This window comes from Heterostelium album, assembly GCF_000004825.1.
Source record: "Heterostelium album PN500 unplaced genomic scaffold PPL_scaffold14, whole genome shotgun sequence".
In the NCBI taxonomy this organism is placed as follows: Eukaryota; Evosea; class Eumycetozoa; order Acytosteliales; family Acytosteliaceae; genus Heterostelium; species Heterostelium album.
In genome coordinates this window covers 1,019,217-1,043,476 of record NW_008805076.1, presented here as the reverse complement: position 1 = coordinate 1,043,476, position 24,260 = coordinate 1,019,217, and the positions used below count along the sequence as shown (strand labels likewise).

At 31.0% G+C, this 24,260-nt stretch overlaps 8 protein-coding genes across 8 annotated transcripts; 2 read left to right on the top strand and 6 right to left on the bottom strand.

Moving 5' to 3' along the window:
* Nucleotides 1-50: 50 nt before the first annotated feature.
* med16 (uncharacterized protein) lies at nt 51-7,804 on the bottom strand (the record flags this gene model as incomplete). The annotated part of the gene is made up of 11 exons (XM_020581494.1): nt 51-136; nt 268-807; nt 901-1,084; nt 1,182-1,264; nt 1,333-2,508; nt 2,606-2,804; nt 2,878-3,888; nt 4,203-4,435; nt 4,494-5,730; nt 5,800-6,180; nt 6,242-7,804. 11 exons carry the CDS (start codon nt 7,802-7,804, stop codon nt 51-53), a joined length of 6,693 nt encoding a protein of 2,230 aa, XP_020428281.1.
* A 138-nt stretch (nt 7,805-7,942) lies between these two features.
* On the bottom strand, nt 7,943-9,727 carry PPL_10727 (BRCT domain-containing protein; the record flags this gene model as incomplete). Its single annotated transcript, XM_020581493.1, has 6 exons — nt 7,943-7,952; nt 8,068-8,113; nt 8,200-8,824; nt 8,996-9,163; nt 9,233-9,472; nt 9,554-9,727. 6 exons carry the CDS (start codon nt 9,725-9,727, stop codon nt 7,943-7,945), a joined length of 1,263 nt encoding a protein of 420 aa, XP_020428280.1.
* A 271-nt stretch (nt 9,728-9,998) lies between these two features.
* PPL_10726 (uncharacterized protein) lies at nt 9,999-12,627 on the bottom strand (the record flags this gene model as incomplete). The annotated part of the gene is made up of 3 exons (XM_020581492.1): nt 9,999-10,740; nt 11,174-12,164; nt 12,450-12,627. 3 exons carry the CDS (start codon nt 12,625-12,627, stop codon nt 9,999-10,001), a joined length of 1,911 nt encoding a protein of 636 aa, XP_020428279.1.
* Nucleotides 12,628-12,942: 315 nt separating this feature from the next.
* PPL_10725 (uncharacterized protein) lies at nt 12,943-13,632 on the top strand (the record flags this gene model as incomplete). Its single annotated transcript, XM_020581491.1, has 2 exons — nt 12,943-12,959; nt 13,263-13,632. The coding sequence occupies 2 exons, from the start codon at nt 12,943-12,945 to the stop codon at nt 13,630-13,632; spliced, it is 387 nt and encodes a 128-aa protein (XP_020428278.1).
* A 124-nt stretch (nt 13,633-13,756) lies between these two features.
* PPL_10724 (uncharacterized protein) lies at nt 13,757-14,893 on the bottom strand (the record flags this gene model as incomplete). The annotated part of the gene is made up of 4 exons (XM_020581490.1): nt 13,757-13,762; nt 14,087-14,367; nt 14,563-14,600; nt 14,889-14,893. 4 exons carry the CDS (start codon nt 14,891-14,893, stop codon nt 13,757-13,759), a joined length of 330 nt encoding a protein of 109 aa, XP_020428277.1.
* Nucleotides 14,894-15,439: 546 nt separating this feature from the next.
* Nucleotides 15,440-18,681, top strand: PPL_10723 (WD40-like domain-containing protein; the record flags this gene model as incomplete). Its single annotated transcript, XM_020581489.1, has 8 exons — nt 15,440-15,558; nt 15,646-16,355; nt 16,405-16,526; nt 16,599-16,751; nt 16,824-17,732; nt 17,804-18,292; nt 18,370-18,499; nt 18,551-18,681. The coding sequence occupies 8 exons, from the start codon at nt 15,440-15,442 to the stop codon at nt 18,679-18,681; spliced, it is 2,763 nt and encodes a 920-aa protein (XP_020428276.1).
* Nucleotides 18,682-18,772: 91 nt separating this feature from the next.
* Nucleotides 18,773-20,048, bottom strand: hao (alpha-hydroxy acid oxidase; the record flags this gene model as incomplete). The annotated part of the gene is made up of 3 exons (XM_020581488.1): nt 18,773-19,340; nt 19,431-19,849; nt 19,935-20,048. The coding sequence occupies 3 exons, from the start codon at nt 20,046-20,048 to the stop codon at nt 18,773-18,775; spliced, it is 1,101 nt and encodes a 366-aa protein (XP_020428275.1).
* Nucleotides 20,049-20,651: 603 nt separating this feature from the next.
* gpaA (guanine nucleotide-binding protein subunit alpha) lies at nt 20,652-22,269 on the bottom strand (the record flags this gene model as incomplete). The annotated part of the gene is made up of 3 exons (XM_020581487.1): nt 20,652-20,680; nt 21,126-22,035; nt 22,123-22,269. The coding sequence occupies 3 exons, from the start codon at nt 22,267-22,269 to the stop codon at nt 20,652-20,654; spliced, it is 1,086 nt and encodes a 361-aa protein (XP_020428274.1).
* Nucleotides 22,270-24,260: the final 1,991 nt, after the last annotated feature.

The window sequence follows — 24,260 nt, the reverse complement described above, 5'->3', positions numbered from 1 at the left end:
TAAATTTACAAATGTCATTGCAATAAAATTAATTTATTAAGTGATCTATTTTAAATCGGCTGTTGAACAGGTTGCTGTTGTTGTTGTAAAATTTTTGTTGTTGCTGTTGCTGTAATAGTTTTTGTTGATGTAAAATCTGTTGAATGTAAACATTCTCATTGTATATCTTCCATTTTCCACCACAAAGAGGGCATGCCAAAGACCATCTATCTGACCAGAACAACGAGGTAGTCCTTCTAAGTATGGTCATTCTATGACATCTAGTACATTTCTTGATTGGTTTTTCTATTCTGGTTGGAATTGGAATACGTGTAATTATGTCATAAACCATATTGATGTAGTCTGAACATTTTGGAGCATATTTAAAGCTTACTGGTGTAATTTCGCCGGTTGTACTATTTATGTTAGTGTTTGTAGCAGTAGTAGTAGTAGTAGTAGTAGTTGTTGTTGTTGTTGGTTGTTTCTGTTGGTTTGGTGGTACTGTTGTATTGGCAGTAGAAGCTGTAACTGCCGCTGCTGCAGTTGTAGTGGCGATAGTTGTAATTGGATTCTGATCCAAGAATCCATCGAGTGGTGGGTCCAAGTCAAGAATAGTGAATGTATTGGTCATTGAAATCTCATTGATATCTTTGTTGATACTCTGTGGAATGTACTGTTTGACTAGTTGTAGCATCTCTTCAGTATAGGTTTGTAGTCGGTCAGAGGTAAACGATTTGTAGATCGGTATATTTGGCATTGGATTTTGTGATGTTACAATAGACATATAATTGTCTTTAATAAAGGTTTGAACATCTTTTACATCATAAGCTAAATAATTAATTAATATCAATGATAATAATAAATAAATATTAGTTGTTTAAAATAGATCAATGTCGTACTACATCTATTGTTAAAACTTACGATCTACAAGCTTCACACAAAGATCATTCAATAATGGACCAAATATATCCAATAATAATTTGGCATCGGATACTTTAAACCTGACTTTGTTACTTTGAACAGAGTATTTCTCTTTGAATGCTTTTGATAAGTTTAACAACTCAAACAAAGCCAATAAAACATTAATATCATAAAGTAAACTTATCTATATATATATATATAAATGTGTGTAAAAATAAAAACATTTGTTAATATGAATTATAGATTATTATCATTGGTTGGGTAGGTTTATATAAACATACAAATGGAAAAGAGAATGGTTTTGGTGGTTTGTTTTCTAAATAATATAATGGATAATAACTTGAAACCTCTACATTCATAAACTCTGTTATAAATGTAATTATTTGTTAATATTAATTAATAATAAAATTTTAAAATTAAATATATATTTACCTTGTGGGACATTAAACATAAGAGCAGAATCTTTCTTGTGAACTAGATCAATGTAGAATGCATTTCGCAAGAAGAAATAAGTAAAATCGATTGCCCAGTCAATGAGGTACGACATGTTTTCTTTGTCTTCAGGATTTCCTGTCTCTTGGCACAACGGTTGATACGATGACTTTAGAGTATCCTGTAGGTAGTAGATGAATGCTTTTGCTTGAGAATCAATGAATGCCAACTCTCTACCATTCACCATTCTATAGATAGTAGCTCTAATTGCATCTAAAGTTGATTTACATTGTGATGATGATAATCCAGTATTATTATTATTGTTGTTGTTGTTGTTAACATTGTTGTTGCTGTTATTATTACTATTGGTATTTGGATAATAATGTTGACATTCAGTTGATAGTTTAACTATTACATGGTGATAGGTATCGTGTGTCTCTGGTGTGTTTGAATAGATTCTTAGGAGAACAAGGAGATCCCACCAGTCGGTAGATCGAAGAATAGAATGTTGGAATAGATGTGACAACCAAGTAGACACTTGATTCTTGTTGGCTTTAATCGTTCTAATGGGAAGTGACAACAACTGAATTCTATTCTCGTTACTAAGATAGGCAGCTAGTGCACCGTTAGGTGATGTTGCAATTGACAAGACTCTCTCGTCGGCACAGCTATTTCCATTGATGTCAGAGAGCATCGAACTGGAGATCGGTTCAAACGTTCTACTCTTTATACACTCTAGTTTACCATTGGAAAAGTTCAACCATAACACACCTGTTACCTGTGTAAAATGTATAGATGTAATTAAAGGTACATCGTCATCATCATCTTCACTATTCTCTTGATTATTATTGCTATTATTATTATTGTTGCTGTTGCTGTTATCGTTAAAATAATATTGTTTGTTTGTACATGTCCATTCGGTTACGTCTCGGTGTGAAGTTGAACCATTACCAAACAAAGATAATATGGCACTATGTTGCGATTGGTGATTCTCACGTTTCTCCCAACGATAGAGTATCGAACACTTCAAACCACTCTTTAGAACGATCAATGCGTTGTCAGAGTTGTCAAATACAATAGAGTTTACCTTTATATTTCTCTTTGTATTCAACAGTATATCGTCAGACTCTATATAATCGTTCAAGTTTATTCTATCTATTTGATAGACATGTACATCTAAATTATTATTATTATTATTATTATTATTATTAATATTTGTTAATAAGTTTAAAATACAATTCTTTAGATTTTAGTAAATATTAATAATACTTACAATTGGTATAGATATCATATGTAACTTTATATAATAATATGACATTTCCCATCTTTTCAGAGTAAATAGCAATCATGATTGTCTCATCTTTGAGCGATATCACATCTGCACAATCAATTGAATAGTACATAGGTATGATAATCTCTCCTTGAATTTGTTTCCAACTTGAATCTAATAGATTATATGTAACTATATTAATCTTTAAAAAATAACAAAAGTTAATATATATATATATATTTAATAATAATCATTTAAATTTGATCATATTATACCTTTCCATCTTTTGATAATGTAATGAATGTTTGTGTAACTATTTCATTGGTTGGATTGTTATTGAATTGTTGTAATGGTGATGGTCGTGGTTGCTGTTGCTGTTGTTCTTGTTCTTGTTCTTGTAGTTGACAATCAATAGGTAGATAGGATGCATTGATCGTTATCCATTTACATAAGAGGAGGTAAGGTATGTTCAATGTAGATGGCATGGTAGGTTCCCAATCATCTAGCTGATCTAGTTTCTTCCACAACGACAGATTGTTCTGAAGATCTACAGACATCAATAACGAACCTTGCACTTGATTAGACCATTCCAAGTACTTGATAGCTGATGTATGTTTAGTTCTAATCGCCATATACTCATGTGGTAGATCAACTCTAACAACATATATAGTTGCATAATCTTTACCACCATTATTACTATTACTATTACTACTGTTATTCTTTTGTTGCTGCTGTTGTTGTTGTTGTAATCCATCATTTATATTTATAACATTATTATTAGTACTGTTATTATTAATGTTATTGATATCATCGAAATCGAATAGATCTAATTGTTCTCTACGCTCGTTCAGTACGAATGCAATAAAGTTATCTGTAGACCAAGCAACTAGTTGAACGGCAGCAGGTGTTGTCAACTGTGGAAGTAGATGTCTATATTGAGTGTTTGACCAATCGTGTTTCAATGTCAAATATGATAATATATCTTTATTCTCTTTGTTATTATTATTTTTGTTATTATTACTGCTGCCATTTCCTACATCATTATTTGAATTATCATCTAACATTTGATTGATTTCACTATCTAAATCCATCAATGAATGATCATCTTTACTATTATCTTTACTCTTTACTACAACAACATTTTGTTGGATATTATTTATCTTATCATTAGCTACACGACTTGTTGTTGTTGTTGTTGTTGTTGTACCACTATGATCAGTGACACTGACACAACTGCTATTTAAATCATCATTTATCTTTAATGACCAAACAGAGTCCATAACTAACTATATTATTTATATATAATAATCTAAAAATATAAAAATCAATATATTAAATAATGCAAAATAGTTTGATCAAATTCAAAGTTAAAGGCGCGTTTTCTATTAAAAAAATAAAGTTTGAAATCACCCAACAAAATTAAATTATATTTTTTGATCAAACTTTATTTCTTCTCTAATATCGACCACGGATTGACTTTGGTAAAGAGTGCTAACACAAACAGACATATTATGTTAAAAGTTAATCCATTCTTTCACAAAGTTCAATAAAATATATATGTTATTTTAAAATCTCAAAAAATTTTTTATTATATTAATACAATCTTTTCAATTATTGATTTACAATCATCGGATGAACTGTGGTTGGATTCTACGAATAGTGTTATAGAGTTGGCTTGATGTATTTTTGTTTGACCGAATGCTTGGTAGTCACTGATCAGCGAGCAACTAAGCTCATCCAACTCGAAACTAAAAGCTGGTTTCAAACTTTGTAAACTACTGAAATCAACTGATTGTTGATTAAAATATACTTTTAATACTTTTGGTGTTGTTTCTAAATAGACATTTATATATTAGTAAGTTTATAATTTAATTGTTAAAAAAAAACATACCCTTTGAAATTGTTGATATTAATTTCAAACCATTCAATTTAGTTTGTTTGTTAAATTGAATATGTATTAACATTTGTTGATCTACATCGGATACCAATTGAATATGTTTGGTCTTTGAGATTTCATTCGATAGAACACGATCTAGTGGGGTCGATAGTTTCTTGTTGACACCGACTGTGAATGACTTGTTGAGATCGACCGACGACATGAGAGTCTCGAGTGAACCTTCGACGTGCGATTGCTTCTCACGCCACTCTAAAAATTGATTTTGTTCGTCACTGATTACTACTTCGGTCGGTAGTGTCGAGGTTGGTGGATTGATCATTGGATGTGCAATCGGTAGTTGCTCGTAGCTGTCCGGTGTGTTTGGACTCAAAGTGTAGAACTTTCGCTCACACCACAACAGATCCAATTGCGACAGTGGTTGATAGTGATTGTCGATCTCCAACTTGTGTTTGCCTTGCTCCCTATCGGTGGACTGCTGCTTCACCACATCGAGATGCTGATTGATATCCAATATCTCGCTGTTGAATCTTATGTACTTGTCCTTTCCAAATTTATTTCTCTCCAATTCTTCTGCACTCAGTTGATCTTTGATAATCGGGGAGGCATGCTCCTTTAGCACATTGGTATTAATGAAATCAAGCAGCACAACACCTTTCCAACTGACTTCCTCACCGTTAGGATCGATTCTAAATCGTTCTTCAAACAATCTAGACAGTGGAGCTGGCTCACGTACAATGGAATCGGCCAACTTTGGTGGCAACAGCTTGGAGCTGTAGTGTGGGAGAACACTCAGCAGATGAATATATGGCTCCAATGGTGCGCCATAATCAAAGACAATATGCTTAGTATCGTTGTAGACTTGCGATTGTTTCTCAACAAATTTGGCCAAATCCGATATCAATGGCGCATAGTGATATGGATAGTACCAACTCCAAGCTGGACATCCAACAGTATAATATCTAAGTACCCAAGCCAAACCATCGACAAAAGCCTTACAGATATCATTGGCAGTCTCCTCAACCTTGTCAATGGTAACACCAATCTTTAACTTGTAGTAATTGATATCACCATCTAAATTTCTTCTATGCGATTCCAAGTGTGGACTTGTCTTTAAAAGATTATCCAATCTGAATATCTCCTTCTTGTACATCTTTTCCAATTTATCTGGGAAATATAATGATTCCCATTTTGATAACATCAATAATAATTTGTGGAATGGTTTATAATTTATCTATAATTATCATTACATTTAGTAAGTATTAAAATATAAAACTTTAAAATAATAATATAATATATTTACATTTGGACCATCTGTTAAATATTGAATGGTTGATGATTCATCTTTGAATGATGATAACCAATCTCTATACCATGTCATCATCAATTCGATTGAACCTTCTTTAATAGCCATTGTTGGGAGGTGTGGTAAAAAGTCATTACCAAGCAACATACACATCATGGTAAAGTCATTGATCATACGATTACAATCGACACGTGATGCTACAGATTCAGACAGTCCAGACAACACTGAATATCTAAAGTATTCCTTAAGGTAATCGAGATTAACGAAATCAAATGAATCATCATCTCTCATTGTTGGTGTATCGGACAACAATTTATGTTGTGATTTTCCATATGCTAAATATGTTTCAAATGCTTTTTCTATATTCCATTCTGCCATCTATTTAACAAATTTTAATATCTTTTTCTTTTACATATTATTATTATGATTAATAACTTACACCTAAATAAAAATAAGCAGTATCTATGTTTGTGTTTGGATCTGCTTTGGTCAAGAATTCATTTACGACTTCAAGTTTTTTCAACTTTTTATCTTCTTTTTCTTGATCTTTTTGTTTCTTTTGTTGGTCTGTAAGTGGTGCTTTTGGTTCTTTGGTCATGGGTCTTGATTTTCTGATGATGAGACTGGTTCCATAGAAATCTACACCATTCATGGCCAATGCACGCTTAGCTGATTCCTCTTCAACAAACTTTATGACAACAAACTTGATTTTTGGATCTTTTGGTGATTTGATAAATGTAGAGTCTTCGATGGCTCCACAGCCAGAGAAGAATGCATTGACATCGAACATCTGAGTTCTAACATCCAAGTTTGGAATGAAAATAGCCTTGAGTGGAACATTATCGATATCCTCTTGATCGGCAGCAGCTGGTGGTGTAGTCGATCCGCCAGCGGCAGTGGCAGGCGACACTACTTTCTCAACGACATAGTGTACCGACAGTTTAGTGTCGTTGATAAAATAGTTTGCTCCATATGCCAATACACTTCTAGCTGATTCCACACTGTCCATTTCGACGTATGCAGTTAGCGATGGACGCTTGGTGAGTGCTCGTTCCAATCGAACATTCAAAACTTTTCCGAATCTTCCGAAAAACGATCGAATATACTCTTCGTCCGCCTGGATTGGAATGTTTCTAATGGAGAGACGGCTGGATCGTTCCGGATCGTTCATACGCTTCTTGGCAACTGCACACTCGCACTCGTAACACAGATGTCCATTGTTCTTACAGGTGGAGCAATAAATCTGAGCACCGAGATCACGAAGCACAAAGAAATGTGAGAGTTGTGTCGATAGACCAAGGAAAATGAGATCTGCATCCATACCATAGAAGACGTGACTGGTATCCGATGGCCAATGTTCACGATGCGCACGAATGAAATCAATGATCTTGTGTTCACCTTCACCCGGGACCGAAGCATCGGAGACAACAATGGAGACGGATGGCATTCGCTTCACCAGTGCTTGGGCATAGGTGAGAACCCACTCGTTCACCTTACACATGAATTCAGTTGCTGGCGAAATACAATTGGAGTCGAACGGTTCGAATACTGGATCGCTTGGTAAACGCTTGGAGAGAGCATCCTTTGCGTCTTTGGCAGAACGGAATCTTCGCTTTCGTTGTTCGATGGCTTTGGCACGTGGTGGTACACCATCCATTGCAATGTACAACAGATTGGTTGGCTGAACAGTTCCCACCAATTCATCGAGATTCTTCAACAAGTTCATTCTACAAACATCGTCGGATTCAACCGGTGACAAAGTTGTTGAATTCTTTGCATGCGTAGAATTATGAATCACACCATTCATATCAATATAAAGATTATTTAATCTCAACTTTTTCTTTTCCTTATTTCCATGATTATTATTATTATTTCCATTACCATTTTCATTATTATTATTATCATTATTATTATTATTTTCTATATTTTCCAATAAATAATTTGTACAGGTTATTTTTGGATACTTTTCAGTTAACCATTTATAAAAAGAAGGTACACCCATCTTTATTCTATTTAATTAACTATTATTAAATGTAGATAGATTGAAAGAATTAAAAATTTAATAAAAGATATTTTTATATCAAGTGGTATGGACCATTCGTGTCATCAAAAAAAAAAAACAAGCCCAAATTTTTTTTTTTTAAATTTTTCTGAAAAAAAAAAAATAAGGAAAAAGCATAGATTTTCCATTTTTGGGTGCACATCATATATTATTTATAAATAATCATTTAAGTGATAATCTTTTGATAATTAATTGAAATTTACATTGAAATTTTCATATTTATTTGATCTTTTACTTTTGTTACAACAACTAAATTAAGAGAAATGAAAAAATAAAGATAAAAGAAGTTATTATTGTGTTTTTAGAAAATAATAAATGATTGATTTACTACTTACTGTTAAATGGTACTTTTAATTCTGGACCCAACTCTTTTCCTTCTTTATATTGTTTGATTGTTATGGTCTCCTCGAGGATGGTTCCATCGAATTCGGCGGTGGCATTGTAGTATGGCCAGTGAAGAGTACCGCTGATCTTTTCATCTTCACGCTTGAGTACTTTGAGTTTGAAGTTATCGATCTGTGTAACCTTACCCTTGTAGTTGGTGTAGGGTTTCATGGTGGTGACAGGTGGTGACTTGGTTAGCTTCAACTGGAAGATCGAGCCGTCGACGTTACCGGTCATGCTCTCGAGCGAGACGGTCGATACGTACGAGTTGGGAAGCTCGATCTCATCGGGATCACCAGATACCAGTTCGTATTCTTCGAAATCAAACTTACCTTCTTTCACGGTTCCCTTTATCTTTGTGATGGCGCCACCGAGCGTTGCCCACGACAGAGTACCATTCAACTCGCCAGTCGAAGCATCCAAAGTATCGACCTTCAAAGTCATTGGATAATGATCACCATCGACTGTACATACACCAGCCCACTCACTTCCTGCCAACACATATGAAGAATCTAACTTTGCAACGGGTGTCGCAACTGGTGTTGGTGTTGCAGTATCTACTTTTACAGGTACAGCCTCTTTATAATCATAACATTCAGATAAAAAGATAGAATTAGTATTAGTTTATAATAAACTAGATATTATTGTTTGTAAGAATATCATACTTTTACTCTATCAATAGTAAACAATGATAAAAATGTTAATATAAATGTTAATTGATCGTAATATTAAATGTTAATAACTTACAACTATGAATGGTGTATGGTCTAGCTTCTTCTTGTTACTAACACAACTCTTGATATAGTTTGATTCTACTGGAACGGCTTTTACTGCTTCAGCATCTGTAATGACTTTATTGAACTGTACAGGATCTGTTTTTTTAACTTCACTTGATGAGATAACTAAAAATTTAAGCTATTATATTGATATTTTTTGAACATTTAGTAAAATGATTGAATGTAGTGATGTAACTAGTAAACATACGGTCGGTGTAATCTTTGTGGATAGAATACCACCAAGCTTGGTGATATTGGTTGCTGTTGTGCCGTCTGATTTTCCACCCAAGACAGTCTCCATGAAACAGAATTCGATTCCGTGGAAAAAGGTCAGTGGAGCAACTCCTATATGGGTACGCTTGACAGCTCTTCTCTTCATGTGATCATCATATCTTCTTTGAATACCAATAAGATCTTTATCGTTGATTCCAGAGAAATTATTAACAATCTAAATAAACAAACAACAAACCATTTAAAAATATTAATATTTTAATAAAAACTATTATTATAAAACTAAATAATAACATACTTCAGTGTGTGTAAGTTTTAAATCTATGAAACGATCGTTATCCACTTTGATTTCACCAGGTTTCTTTGCGTAAGCAGCTTCGAAATCGTCTATCTGTGCTTGTGTATAGGCAACCCACGCACTATCGTTATACCAAAACCACTTGATTTCTTCTTTAAATAATAATGTTGTCATATTTATATGTTTATATTGGCTGAGTATATATTAAATGAACAATGAATTACAACATGTCAATAGAAACAATCAAAAAAAAAGAAAAAAAAAAAAAAAAACAGAAGCATACAAAAATATTTTTCTTAGAATGTTGACTAATTGCTATTAAAAAAAATCTTGATGCATCATTAATATTTTTGAAGAGAAGATATCGCGTGTTTAAATGAACTTTTAATAATTCTCTTTTCCTAAATTTATTAAAAGTAGATTTTAGGAAAAGAGATTTATTTATTTATTTATAGATTGTTGTTCTATTAGCATTAATACTTCTAATATAATCAGAGATCTCTTTTAATATATTGTCCTTTTCTAAAAATCCAGCAGTCAAACTTTCATATTTAGCAATTTTTTGGTTCAAGTCAAGAGTTAACGAGACAAGATTTGGATGAACATAGCTTGGTTGATTTTCTTTGGGGTCTGATATTGCCAGAGGAATGTGCTCGTCAAATTTAAAATTATCTATATAATTATAGAAAAGTTTCTTTATATCATCTTGAATTTTGATGTAATTAGTTTGGTACCTGATAGATAAATCTCTTTGTTCTTCAAGTTGTTTATGTAGGTTTTGATGAGTTTCATCGGTGCAAAATGGTACTTCCTTGTTCTTAAAAATATTGGGAAACTTTTCCATCCATTTCTTAGTAGATTCTTTTGTTAATCCACTGAAGTTGTGTTCATTCTTGTGGAATTCGGCAAAATGTTTACACTTACTACAGTTAAACATATTCATATTTGTATTAAGAATAAGGTTTAATTGTTTGATTTGATTTATAAGGATTTCATTCTCCTTCATGTATTTGTTTGATTTGTCTAGAAGAACTTTGGAATTTCTGAGTTTTTGGAATTCCTCAAAAGGTATAATTATATCTCCAGAATCTGTTCTACTATAATTATTATCAACTTCCATTTTACAAAGGTTAGAAAAATTTAAAATGATATAAAAAATAAGAATTTGAATGATATTTAAATATGGTCTTTAATAACAAATAAATAGATTCAAATTTATTATTTAAAGTTCAAACTTAAAACTTTAGGTTTATTAGTAACTAAAAATTTAATAATAAACCTAAAGTTTTAAGTTTGATTGTCATATCTTAGCACTAAAAACACATATGATAGATAAAATTATATAAAAAAAAAACAATGTTTTTATCCCAACATTGTTAATTAAAACAACTCAATAACATTTATTAATGTGACTTCTTTGAAATATTTTTTTTTATTTAAACTAAGTGGGGAGTATTTAACTAAGATTTTAAAAATGACCAAAAACAAAGAGAATCTATCTTGATAGCTGTAATTCATTCAGTGGTAGTTCAGGAAAAGATATTATTTATTTATTTGTTTTTTTGAAATAGAGAAGAAATAAATGAATTTAATTCATTTATACATTGATTGATTCTTTACTTTGGTTTATCATACAAGGATTTGATGCACATTTCAATTTTGGTGACAGCATCTTTTGTCAATTGATTGTTTGAATTGACAACTTTTTGATTACCACCTGGAACTATTGTGGTGTTGATTACAATGTAATCGATATCTTTGATTTCCAGTGTTGGGACTCCAGCATTCGTTCCAAATCTAATCAAAGTCAACAACAGTATCGAATTTGGTTTGTTTTTGAAATGGTCAAGCTTATCATTGTACTCTTCATAGGTAATTCTAGAGGAACCAGTGGCCAGAACATAACATATAATGCTTGGATTGATTTTATTCGTGTCTGAAATAGATTCATTGTATTGAGATTCATTCTTGAAAGTAATATTGTAACTATGATGCAAATTGTCATAGAAGAATTTAGAGATAATATTTCTATCATCATTAGATGCCTTTACAAGATAAATATCTATCTTGTGCGACTTTCTACTACCTCTAAAAGCTAGCATAGAATTTGAAGTTGATTGTTGTTGTGCTCCATTGTGAGATTCAATATTATTATTTAGATTGTAGTTGACAATCTGTTTGCCATTATTGTTATAACTATTGTTATTATTATTATTATGGTTAATGTTATGATTATTGTTATGATTATTGCTATGGCTATTGCAATTGTTATTATAATTAATATTATCATTATAATTATTATCATTATCATTATGAGTTGTTGTTGTATTAGCATTCTTACTTTTAATATAATCAGAGATTTCTTTTAATATATTGTCCTTTTCTAAAAATCCAGCAGTCAAACTTTCATATTTAGCAATTTTTTGGTTCAAGGCAAGAGCTAACGAGACAAGATTTGGATCAATAAAACTTGGTTGATTTTCTTTGGGGTCTGATATTGCCTGAGGAATGTACTCGTCAAATTTAAAACTTGCTTGATGAGCATAGAACTTTCTCATAAAATTGATGACATTATTTTGATGCTTGATTGATAAATCTCTTTCTTGCACTTCTAGTTGTTTGTTGAAGTTATTTTGTTGCATTTCCATTTGTTGGTTGTAGTTATTTTGTTGCATTTCCATTTGTTTATTGTAGTTATTTTGTTGCATATTTGATAAATCACTTTGTGACTCCAGTTGCTTTTGAAGGTTTTGGTGAGTTTCATTGTTGCAAAATGGTATTTCCTTGTTCTTAAAAATACTGGGAAACTTCTCTGTCCATTTTTTAGTAGATTCTTTTGACAACTCACTAAAGCTGTGTTCATTTTTGTGGAATTCGGCAAAATGTTTACACTTACTACAGTTAAACATATTTGTATTTGTATTAAGAATAAGGTTCAATTGTATGTTTTGATTTCTAAGGATAACAATCTCCTCCTTGAGTTTTTTAAAATCCTCTGATGGAACAACAACTTCGCCTAAATTTGTTCTATCATATTTGTCATCGATATCCATATGTATAATTACATCTTCCATTTTTATTTTAGTAAAAAAATATATAATATTTATATTATAGTTTAGAAATATAATATAAAAATAATTGAAATATTTTAAATTAATGAAATTTATTTTGTCCTAAGAACAAACAATGAAAATATATAAATATTATTATTATAAGTTTAAACTTAAAATATTAGTGCAAAAAAATAATTAAATATTTAATTCAAAAGAAAAACAAAAAAAAAGGTGGTTGAATTTTCAATCACAGCTGGTATGAAATGTAATCTGAAGTCATTTTAAACTGGTTCGAAATTTCTGGGTGCCCATTAAATAAAAAATAAAAATAAAAAAATGTGCATAGGGATCAGGTGATTGATTATCACAAAATATTATTATAATATTATTATTATTTTTATTTGCTCATCTAATCCACAGCAATATTATTATAGATAATAACAGCTATTATAATAGTAACAATGTCTTATAACTGGGGCAGAAGTAACTCGTATGAATTTTCATATTTATTTGATAAAAGTTACAATGTTTATGTTTGTTTTATTTTTTGTTGTTTGTTTGTTAATAAAAAAAAATTTTAAAAAAAAATATTGATCATAAAAAACAAGATCAATATAAATAAAATAGATCAACTAATATTCTAGTTTCTATATTAGATATAAAAGCAATGAACATATGCCATTGGTACCGCTGGGTGTGACAGCAGAACAATTTCAGAGAACTGGCACAACCTCTGGAAATAACAACAATACCTATGGTGCAGGATACAATACAGACTACAATGTTAGCAGTCATAACGCAGAGTTGGGTGGTTACTCAACTAGTCAATGGGGAACAAAGAAATCAGAGAGTGTCACCACAAAGATATTCGCATCGCTACTTTTAATTGTCGGTGTTGGTTTGATCGTAGGTGGTCTCTATCAATACTTCTACCTCAAAGGGGATGAGTATATCTACTGTTGGGTAGGTGGATCGATCATCTTGATTGTATTAACAATTGCTGTAATTGCAAGATATCGTAAATAGTTAGAAAAACATCCAATAATATAATGTATAAAACAAACAACAAACAAACTACAGATAAATAATCACTCCAACATACAAAACAATCTATATATTTATTTATTAATTATTCGTAGTAATATCAAGATCAAAGCTACAAAAATAAAAAACAAACCTTTCACTTTAAGTATCATTTGATACTTACTTTACATTAATATTACTATCTTTATTTATTAAAGTTATTATTTATTTAAAGTTAGATCTATACATATAGTAAGAATAATAGTTATTTAAATCTTTTATTTATATCATTCATTCTATTGTTGTTCACGAAAGCTTTTACTTTATCAACTTCCAGTTTAAATTGATTTTCCTGCATTTTAAAGAAGATTTTTAATAAAAAGTTGTATGAGGTTAGAAAATTAATTTAATTTTGTTTTTTTTTTTTTTTTTCAGTTTCATTGTTAGAGTAGAATACCTTTAGAGTATTGTTTGATGTGGAAATAGTTGAAAGATTCGATTTCAATGTATTCAAATCATTTGATAACTCCATACGTTCACTTGCTAAAGTAGAGAGATCTCTGTCAAGTGTTGCTAGTTTTCTCTCAGCCTCTTCAATCTTTAGCTGAAATTGATATTGTTTCAAATGAGTTTCAAATTGTGATCTCAAATTATCTAATCCTCCATTACTATAGGTATGATAAACTTTATCTACATATTTATTCTTTAGAGGTGGAGGTAGAAATGATTTATTTATATCTTTAAATAAATTTTCTTATTTTTTTTAAAAAAATAAAAAGTAAATAATAAGTTTTCTATAAAAAAATAATCTTTTTATTTATAATTTAATTCAATACCTATTTTTAAAGTTAGATTATAACTTGAATTGTTTAATAATAACTCTTCATCAAAATCCATAAGTATTATTTGTTAAGAAAAGAAAATAAAAATTACTTATTCTTATTGTATATTTTAAAGATAGATAGAAACAACTAACAAATAAATATTTAATTTTAGTTTATTCAATAAAACACAATGTAAGTAATAATACAATAAAAAATAATAATTTTAAACTTTTTTTTTTTATTCAATGGAGAACATCGATTCAGAGTAACATGAATTCATTTAATAATTCTTGTCGATATCAAGAAATATATTCTTTTTTTTATCAACACCATAACAAATCTTCATTAGGTCATTGGAATTTTTATTAAATAGTAGCATTGGTTTTCTGTTAAATATCTTTTACAACAACAACCTCTGACGACAAACATTCTTACCACATTTTTTTGTTTTTTTTTATAAATAAAATAACTAAAATTGAGATATTATTTATTATAGGAAAACTAAACATATGATAGAAATAACTTGATCAAAACAACAACAACAAAGACAAGGTTGTATTATTCTAAAAATAACTAAAAATGTAAATGATTCAGCAAAGAAATAAAATCCAAACTTTTTTTTTAAAAAAAAATTCAAAAAAAGGAGGGATTTTTTTTTGTTCACATAATCTCTTAAAATTTAATTTATTTATTTTGAAATTAAAGAAAAAAAAAGGTGATTATTTTATTAGTAGTAGTAATAAAACAATAGTAGTGATAAATAAAATTAATATTAAAAAGAATAAGAAAAGTAGATCTCCAAATTTAATATTATATTAAATTTTTATTTAATTATCTTATTATTTTTTATAAAAATAAAAAGACATCGACAAACATTAAACAAAGTAATAATTTAATAATAATAATAAAAAAATAAAAGCAATAGTGACAACAATACAACAACAACAACAACAACAAAAACAAAAACAACAACAAAAAAGGAAATAATGGCATTCTTTAAAAGATTATCTAGTTTTTTATATGGAGGTGCAAATTCCTCACCAGAGACTCTCGTTGAATACACTGGTTTGTTCTATCATTACTCGCGTGGTCAATGGAGTTGTTTGTAAGTTTAAATATTATATTCATATAGATACTATTATTTGTAATGATAATCCTAATTATAAGATATTCTATTTTTGAACATATTCAGATTCAATGAATGTGAAATTGCAATACTAAAGAAACCAGATGTAAATAAATATTCCTATTGTGTTCAGGTGACTCGTATCATTGAGGATGAGAGTCAGGCTGTGGCGGCAGACGATGACGACGAACCAAACAGCTATGAATTCCCGATTACCGTGGGATTAGAGTTGTATCGTGAGGAGGGTCCGCTCAATGGCCCTGCTCTATCGTGGCGTGGAACACAGACTCGTTTCATGTTTGAGTTTGACCAGCAGAATGACGAGCAAGCCGAGCAAAACGTTGAGAAACTACAGCAGTTGCTCTGCCAATGCATCTACGAGTCAAAGTTCCAACAGCACCACTCGAATGCCGAGGCATCGGAAGTCAACAGCTACTGCCGTAACGAGAGGACAGAGACAATGCAGAAACTCGAAACTAAAGTAAAGACTGTACAGCCAACTGGTAGACAACAAGTAACAACCACAACTACCACCAGCAACACTCCAACATCACCAGAACAACCAACATCTATATACCCACAGGAGGGTGGAGAGGAAGTAGAGGTCGAACCAACCAAACTCAATTTCGAGAATATTCGATCTGCTTTGCCAACCGGTGAAGAACTATTCCGTAGTCATTGTTCACTCTATCTTGAAACAGGTTCACAATTCAACCTACAAGATGCAGATGTATTTGTTTTAATGAATAAGACACGTACTACTCCTGTAATTGAATGTAAATATATATAGATAACATTTTTTACTTTTTAATTAATACTTTATAGTTACTAATATCCCATCAAATCATCTAAATTACAATGATATAGTCACATTCTTTATTGTTAAAAATGATAAAGTTATTATTTCACAAATTATCAACTCTGATATGTATCCACATTTCTTTAACGTAAATATCTAATAACAGCTTTTATTAATAGCTATAAAACAATAAATTAATTTTTATTTATTTATTTTTTAGGAGCAAATATCATTCATTTGGTTCTCTGGAATTGGAAATAACTATACACGTTGGAGTATAAGATTCGACTCTGACAAAGATTTTGAATCATTCAGAGATAAATTCACTGTTTTACATTATGAAGCATCACATCAAACTAAATTTAAAGGAAAGGTAATTGAATTCTTAAAAATTTAAATTAAACAATAACCAAATATTAATTTATTCACTGTCATAATATTATAGAAAGATGATGTTTCATATTTAGCACGTGCACTGACAGATGATTATGAAGATCCAAATATTATTTTCGATACAGACGATGGATTTACAACAAAGGATTTAGAGGATTTCAGTGATATGAAGATTTCATCCTCTCAAGAGTTCACCGCACAAGAGCATGACCAATTGAGAAAATTGGAAGCTGAAATCGAGCGTCAGAATGAAAGTGATATCGTCAGTGTCCAAAGTGATGATTTGGATGAGGAAGACGAAGATTCAAACGAAGTAGAGGATGAAGAGCACGAGGAAGATGAGGAAGAGGAAGAGGAAGAAGAGTCTGAAGGTGAACCAGGCAAATTTGTAAAAAGACCAGACAATGTAGTTTATCATGAACAAGATGAGCATGAAGGTGATAATGAAGAGGAAGAAGATGAGGAGGAAGATGAAGATGAAGAAGAGGAAGAAGAAGATCAATCAGATGACGAGCAATCCGAAGCTGATATAGTTCATCAAAAATACATATCAACAAGAACACCAGTAAAGAAACCACCTCCAGCCATTGTAGAGAGTGAGAGCGAGGATGAAGATGAAGATGAAGAAGAGGATTCAGATGAGAGTGAAGAGGAAGATGAAGTTCAAGGTGTTAAAATGGAACAAGGTGGAAGTGGAGCAAAGAACAGTGAGCTCCTAGTAGGCTACAAAGATAGATCATATGTAGTTCGTGGCTCTAACATTGGTGTATTCAATACTGGTGAGAATGATGTTCAGTTTAACTCTATCATTAAGGGTATTTCTGATAAGAACGGTCAGACTTTCTCACCAAAGAGACTGATGCTGCAAAACCAAGATTCATCACTCTTGATGCTCAACCCAACTTCAAAGAACAAAGTATTTAAAATGGATCTAAACAGACCTGATATTGTACAAGAATGGGTAACTATCAATCAAACATTAAAAATATCAATCAATTTACTTTTATTAATTATATTTATCATTCTTTTTAGGATTTGAATTGGAAGAATCAAAATACAGTTGCCACTCAGATCCTACCACAAAACAAGTTTGATGAAACAACCAATAGAGAAACATTCGTTGGTATGAATGGAAACAATTTGTTCTTGGTTGATCCACGTCAAGGAAAAGATAAGATCACACAAAAATTCTATGGTGGTTCCAATCCAAGCTCTATTAATACATGTGGTGCCACCTCTGACCAAGGACACATCGCACTCGGTACAAACAAAGGTGAAATCAAGTTGTTCACAAAGACTCAGTTTGACACCAAGAAGAGATCATCCACTGCTGAAGATCCACTCGGTAAGATCCTTCGTTCGAGAACTACTCTACCTGGTATTGGTGATCCAATCATTGGTATCGATACAACTCAAGATGGTAAATGGGTAGTTGCAACCTGCAAACAATATCTATTGATCGTACCAGCTGAAACCAAAGAAGGATTGAATGGTTTTGAAGATAGATTAGGTGCTAAGAAGGTAAAGTATAAATATCAAGTGTTTTAGCTTAAGTTAAATATTAATATTAATTTTATTTACTTTTTTTTGTTTATTAGCCAACACCAAAGAGACTGCTATTGAAACCAAACGATTTGAAGAGATTAGGTGGTAGAGTTTCATTTACACCAGCCAAGTTTAACATTGCACCTGGTGATCAATCCGAAACATCGATTGTAACATCCTCCGGTAATTTCTTGATAACTTGGAACTTTAGAAAGATCAAACAAAACATTTTAGACATCTATCAAATGCAAGAGTTCAACACTGAGATTATTGCAGATCAATTCAAGTTTAATCGTGACAACTCAATCATCGTTACTCTACCAAACGATGTTTGTATGTCAAAGAAAGTTTATAAACCACAATAAACATTTTTTCGAAACGTTTTTTTAACTATCTTATGTTTGTTCATTCTAAATTGTTACTTTTTTTGCAATTATCTTTTTTTTTTTTTTTATTCTAAAGTTTAGTATATTCTGATGGATCCCAAATTAAAGATTTGTTAATTTGGCTGATAGATTTAACACCTGCTAGAGCCATCGATAGTTTCAATTCATCGTGCAGTAAAGATAAGACACGTTTTACACCATCTTTGCCACCAACTGCCAATCCCCAGAGAACAGGCCTACCGATCATCACTGCTTTGGCACCACAAGCCAATGCTTTGAGGATGTCGGTACCACGACGGACTCCACCGTCCAAGATGACAGGACAACGTCCATTGACAGCCTTGACAATGTATGGTAGCACCTCGATGGTAGAAGGTGCAGTATCAAGTTGACGTGCACCATGATTACTGACAATGATTGCATCTACACCGTGTGTCACTGCAATCTCTGCATCTCTCGGTGACATCACACCCTTTACAATAATTGGTAGTTTAGTGATCGATTTCAACCAATCTAAATCCTTCCAAGTCAGACTACTATCGATCATTGTCGCTACATATGCATTCAATCCTCCTTCTACATCTGCCAATGGTAGATCAGAGAAATTCTGTAATTTAAGTCCATGAGGTAAACGGAATCTAAAAAAAATCCATATATAAAAGTTAATAAAATGATTGAATTCTGAATATCGATCGATTATTTATGATTAATTGTTTTCAATACTTTACCCATTTCTATAGTCAGCTTCTCTTCTACCCAAGTACGGTGTGTCTACTGTAAGAACAATTGCTTTATAACCAATTTGTTCGGCTCTCTGTACAAGATTCTTTGTGATAGCACGATCTTTGAAAACATAGAGTTGGAACCAACCTGGATTTCCGTTTGCGTGTTTAGAGAGCTCTTCGATACTGGTGGTGGAGAGTGACGATAGTGTCATAGATGTACCTAGCTCGTTGGCTGCACTCCAGGTGGCGGTCTCTCCTACTGGGTGTGCCATCTTTTGCATAGCGGTCGGTGCAATCATCAGAGGAAATGATAAATCAATACCCAATACATTGGTTCTCATATCTACATTGGAAACATCGATCAGACATCTCGGTAGTAGTTTGATTCTAGAGAAATAGTTTTGATTCTCTGCTAATGTAATCTGTTGTTATAAAAGATTAGTAAAAGTACAAATGATACATCTAGATCAAACTAATGATAACATATTAGTTTAATGATAACATTACTTGATCGAATGAACCAGAGGCATAGTAATCGTAAACCATACGAGGTAACTTCTTTTCAGCAGCATACTTGAACTCATCGATATTGACAAAATCTTGATAGTTATTGTGTGACATTTTAAAATAGAATGAACTCTCTTTTACTTGAAATGCAGAATAAAACTTTGTATTGAATAAAGAGTATTATTTTTTTATATTAATATAAAATTTAGATTTATGAGTTTAACAAAAGAGGAAAAACTAGTTAATAACCTTATTAATAATTATATTATAATCCAAACATAAACTATTTGTCAAAATAAATAAGTTTTGAAAACTATTGAAATGCTTGTTATAAATATATAAACACTAGAGTAGCACATCTATTTCGAAAATTATTAACCTCTAAATAGAAATAAAACCTACCAACGATTGAATTGAATGAACGAATGTTTGAAAGTATACGTATAGATTTAAAAAAACAAAGAGAGAAAGTTTAATATGTGATAAGAATGCTAGAGTTTTACTGCAGTTATGTTTAAACAGGTATGACCCCACATTTATTAAATTATTTTTGTTTTGTCAAATCATTTTAAAGAAATCTTTGCAGTGGTCGACCACACTTTAACTTTGGTGTTTAATTTATTTTAGTTTCAAAGATTACAAAAATAAATATTCAGCAGTAACTTTTGTCACTTCACCAATTAAAATAAAATAGCGAAAAATATAATATGTTAAATCTTAAGCAAAAAACTTAAACAGACCAGATTCTTAATAATTAATAAATTGAGTTTAAATTTATTGAATATATAAAATACAAATATGTGAAAAAGGTAGTTTTGATTTCCATTTCTATCGGGTTGAAAGATTTCGATTATTGTAAGATAGAAAGTGGACTAAAGGGAATTTGGTGTGATCGTTTTGGTTCTATGAAATTGATTAATGTTGACTTTTTGGGTTTTTGTTTGAAATGATTACAATAGGTTATTATTTGACTATAGAACTGTGAAAAATTTGGTTGAGTTGAAAAGTATATTACTACTATATATCTTTCAATGGTATTTGATTGATTGACTGATTGGTTGATTGAATTGAATTGATTTGATTTGGTTGGTTGTTTGTTTGTTTGTTTGTTTGTTTGGTTGGTGTTATTTTTCTTATTCTTTATTCATTTGTTTTTTTTTTATTATTATTATTATTTTTAGATTGCCATACCAGCTTCATCTAATGTAATATTGAGTACGATGTCTTTTACACTGTTGAATACGTGTGCAATATTGGAGGTGTCGGTAGCACAAGTCAAATGTGGATAGATTAATTTCTTTGGATTTTCGTTTTGGTTCAAAAATTGGTGTTTGATGTAGTCTGCACAAGCTTCGTAGGTGGAAGCACCGTTATATTCTTTGAAGCAGGTGGTAAGCGGTGATTTGGTAATCTTCTCGGCAAAGAGATCACGTTTGTTCAAAAAGAGGATCATGGCAGTCTCTGAGAACCACTTGGTGTTGCAAATCTCCTTGAAGAGCTTCAGTGACTCTTGCATACGATTGGTGGTGTCGTCTTCGTATAGTTTCAAATCGTACTCGCTGAGTGCCACGCAAAATATGACGGCTGTGACCTCTTGGAAACAGTGCATCCACTTCTTACGCTCTGAACGCTGACCACCGACGTCGACCATTCTGAAGCTGGTTCCTTGCACCTCAAACTCTGTCTCTATGATACCGGTGGTCTTGGTACGCGAACGCAAGACGTCGGCTTCCGATGGCAGGTAGGTTGGTTTGGAGATTCTCTCGATCGAATCGAAATAGTATGCGGCGGAATCGTTCAACTGGAACTCTGATGATCTGGAAAAGGCGGTTTGAATGCCTGGATCGGCCCACAATGCTTGGATGTCTTTAGCCAACTCTGGTGTGAGAACACCATTGAAGTGCTCGCCCAAGTCGTTGGCGATTCTCGATGCTGCTTCCTTGTTGCTCTCGCTGATACCAATCTTTAGTTCCTCTGCGGCATTGACCAAAACTCTCATTGAACCAACTGTATTATTATAGATAATAGTTTTATATGATAATCTTTCTTCATCTGTGAAACCATTCAAATGCAGAATCTTCATTTGTTTAGCAATAGTTGACTAAATTTTAAATAAAATTAATAATAAATATTAGTAAATTATGATAAGTTACTTTTAAAAAAAAATAACGTGGTTGAAGATAATTACTTTTCCAGATTCACCAGCACCCAAAAGAAGTAGTTTAATTTCACCCTCTAATTTTGATCTTGCTTGTTTCAACATATGATTGATGGAATGATTAGCCTTGATTTCCTCGGCTGTACCCATCTCTGCTTTACCACAAAAATTTCCCATCTTTTCTTTATATATATATATTTATTGATATTGACAATAACTGATTTTAATGATGTTTGTTATCGCTGTTGTTGCTGCTGTATGACTTGTTTATTGTCTTGATACTCTATCTAAACTATCTATGTTTTGGTTTTTGTTGTTACTAAAATCTCTTTTTCTTAAAGATAATTTGGATGATTGTTGTTCTGGTATTGTGTATTGGTATATCTTGTAATGCTATAAATTAAATGTAATATTTACAAAATCTAAAATATTAAAAATTAGTTAATTATTATCACTACTATTATAAATTTAAAAAAAGAGTTTGGAATTATTCAATAAACTACAAGCTACTAAATGAACAACTTTAATAGATATTTCAATTTTTAAGGAACAAACTTAAGTGGTTGGTTGTGATTGTTGTTGTTGTTGTTTGGTGCGTGAGTGAACTACTTAATTAGTAGTGGATGGTGTGGTAATGAATGAATAGCAGTTGCCAGCAAATGACTGAAGGATTGTTGGTTATGTATGTATGTATGATAGTCGATAATTTATTTGTTATTATTTATTTCCTTTTTAAAAAAAAGGGAAAAAATAAAATAAAATAAAAATCTAATAATTAAGTTGTTGTGTGATGTGGTTGGTGTGTTGTTGATCAATAATAAGAAGAAAAGAGGGCGTAGAAATGAAGTATTAAAATAACGTTTAAAGGATAAGTGTGGGGGTGCTGTGTTGTTTGTTGTTTTGATTATCTTTATTTTAATCTTCGAAGGGATAATATTGATTTGATTTCGACTATGAACTGTGTCTGTAGCATAATAATAATCAACACCAACCACACCATTACCACAAAATTATTAATCAATCAACAAACATCATCCCAAAATAAATTAATTAAAAACACAAACCACAAGATATAAAAAATAATCAATTGAATATCCAGCGTACCACATATTAATCCTCCATAATAAAAGTAAAAAAAACAAATAAAAAAAGGTTAAAATAAATCTGTTATAAATAATAACAATTGAACAAACAGATAAAAAATAATAATAAATAGAGCGACCAAACAATAAGCAATATTATTCTGTATATGATAGTGGGTGAGTGGAGTGAGTCTATAAATAACAATTTGTTGGAGTTACTGTGATATGGTGATGATTCTGGATGTACAGCGATTTGATCGATGTATTTGAAGGGATTTGTTTAATTTGCTATAGTACTTTTTGTTTTAAGTAATCCTTTAAAAAAAAAAACTCTATCTTAATTCTATGTTGATTTATGATTTCTCTTTTAAACAATGTTTAGCTTGATTGTATTAATGTAATATTATATTTTAGACTCAATTTGGTTTCTATCAATAGACAATTTTAAAAATTGTTTGATTTTTGATTTTTGCTTTTTTTTTTTTTTGATTTTTAAATTTATCTAATTATTTTTTTTGATGGTTTAAAAGTGTTTTATATTGAAAAGAGGAAAGCTTGACAAACCATTACCAATTGGCATGAAATAAAAAAAATGGTGACAACAAATTAAGATAAGATTGCAATGATCTAAATACTGTAAAAAACCTACTTGTTATTGCTATTGCTGTTATTGTTGTATTGTTACTTTTTGTTTTGTTTTGTTTTTTGCTTCTGTTGTCAAAAGTAATAAATAAATAAATAGGTTTGTAAGTTTTATATTGTTAATTGATTGGATTTAATGGGGAGTTTTTGTTGTTGATTGGTCTAGAAAAAAAAAAGCAACAAAATGATTTTTTTTGAAAAAAAATAATAAAAATAAAAAAAGTCTGCAAAAAATGATTTTTTTAAAAAAAAATACAAAAAAAACTGTACAGTTTTTTTGGGATTGTTGTCGGTTGATTTTATAATCCAATGTAATATGAGCGTATGAGTATTTTGAAACAATTCCGAATAAATAAAAAAAAATGGAAAAAATAGAAAAAACTATTTATTGTTTTTTTGTCGTTTTTTTTTGTCAAAGGTAGAGCATCTTAAGAATGATGCGAG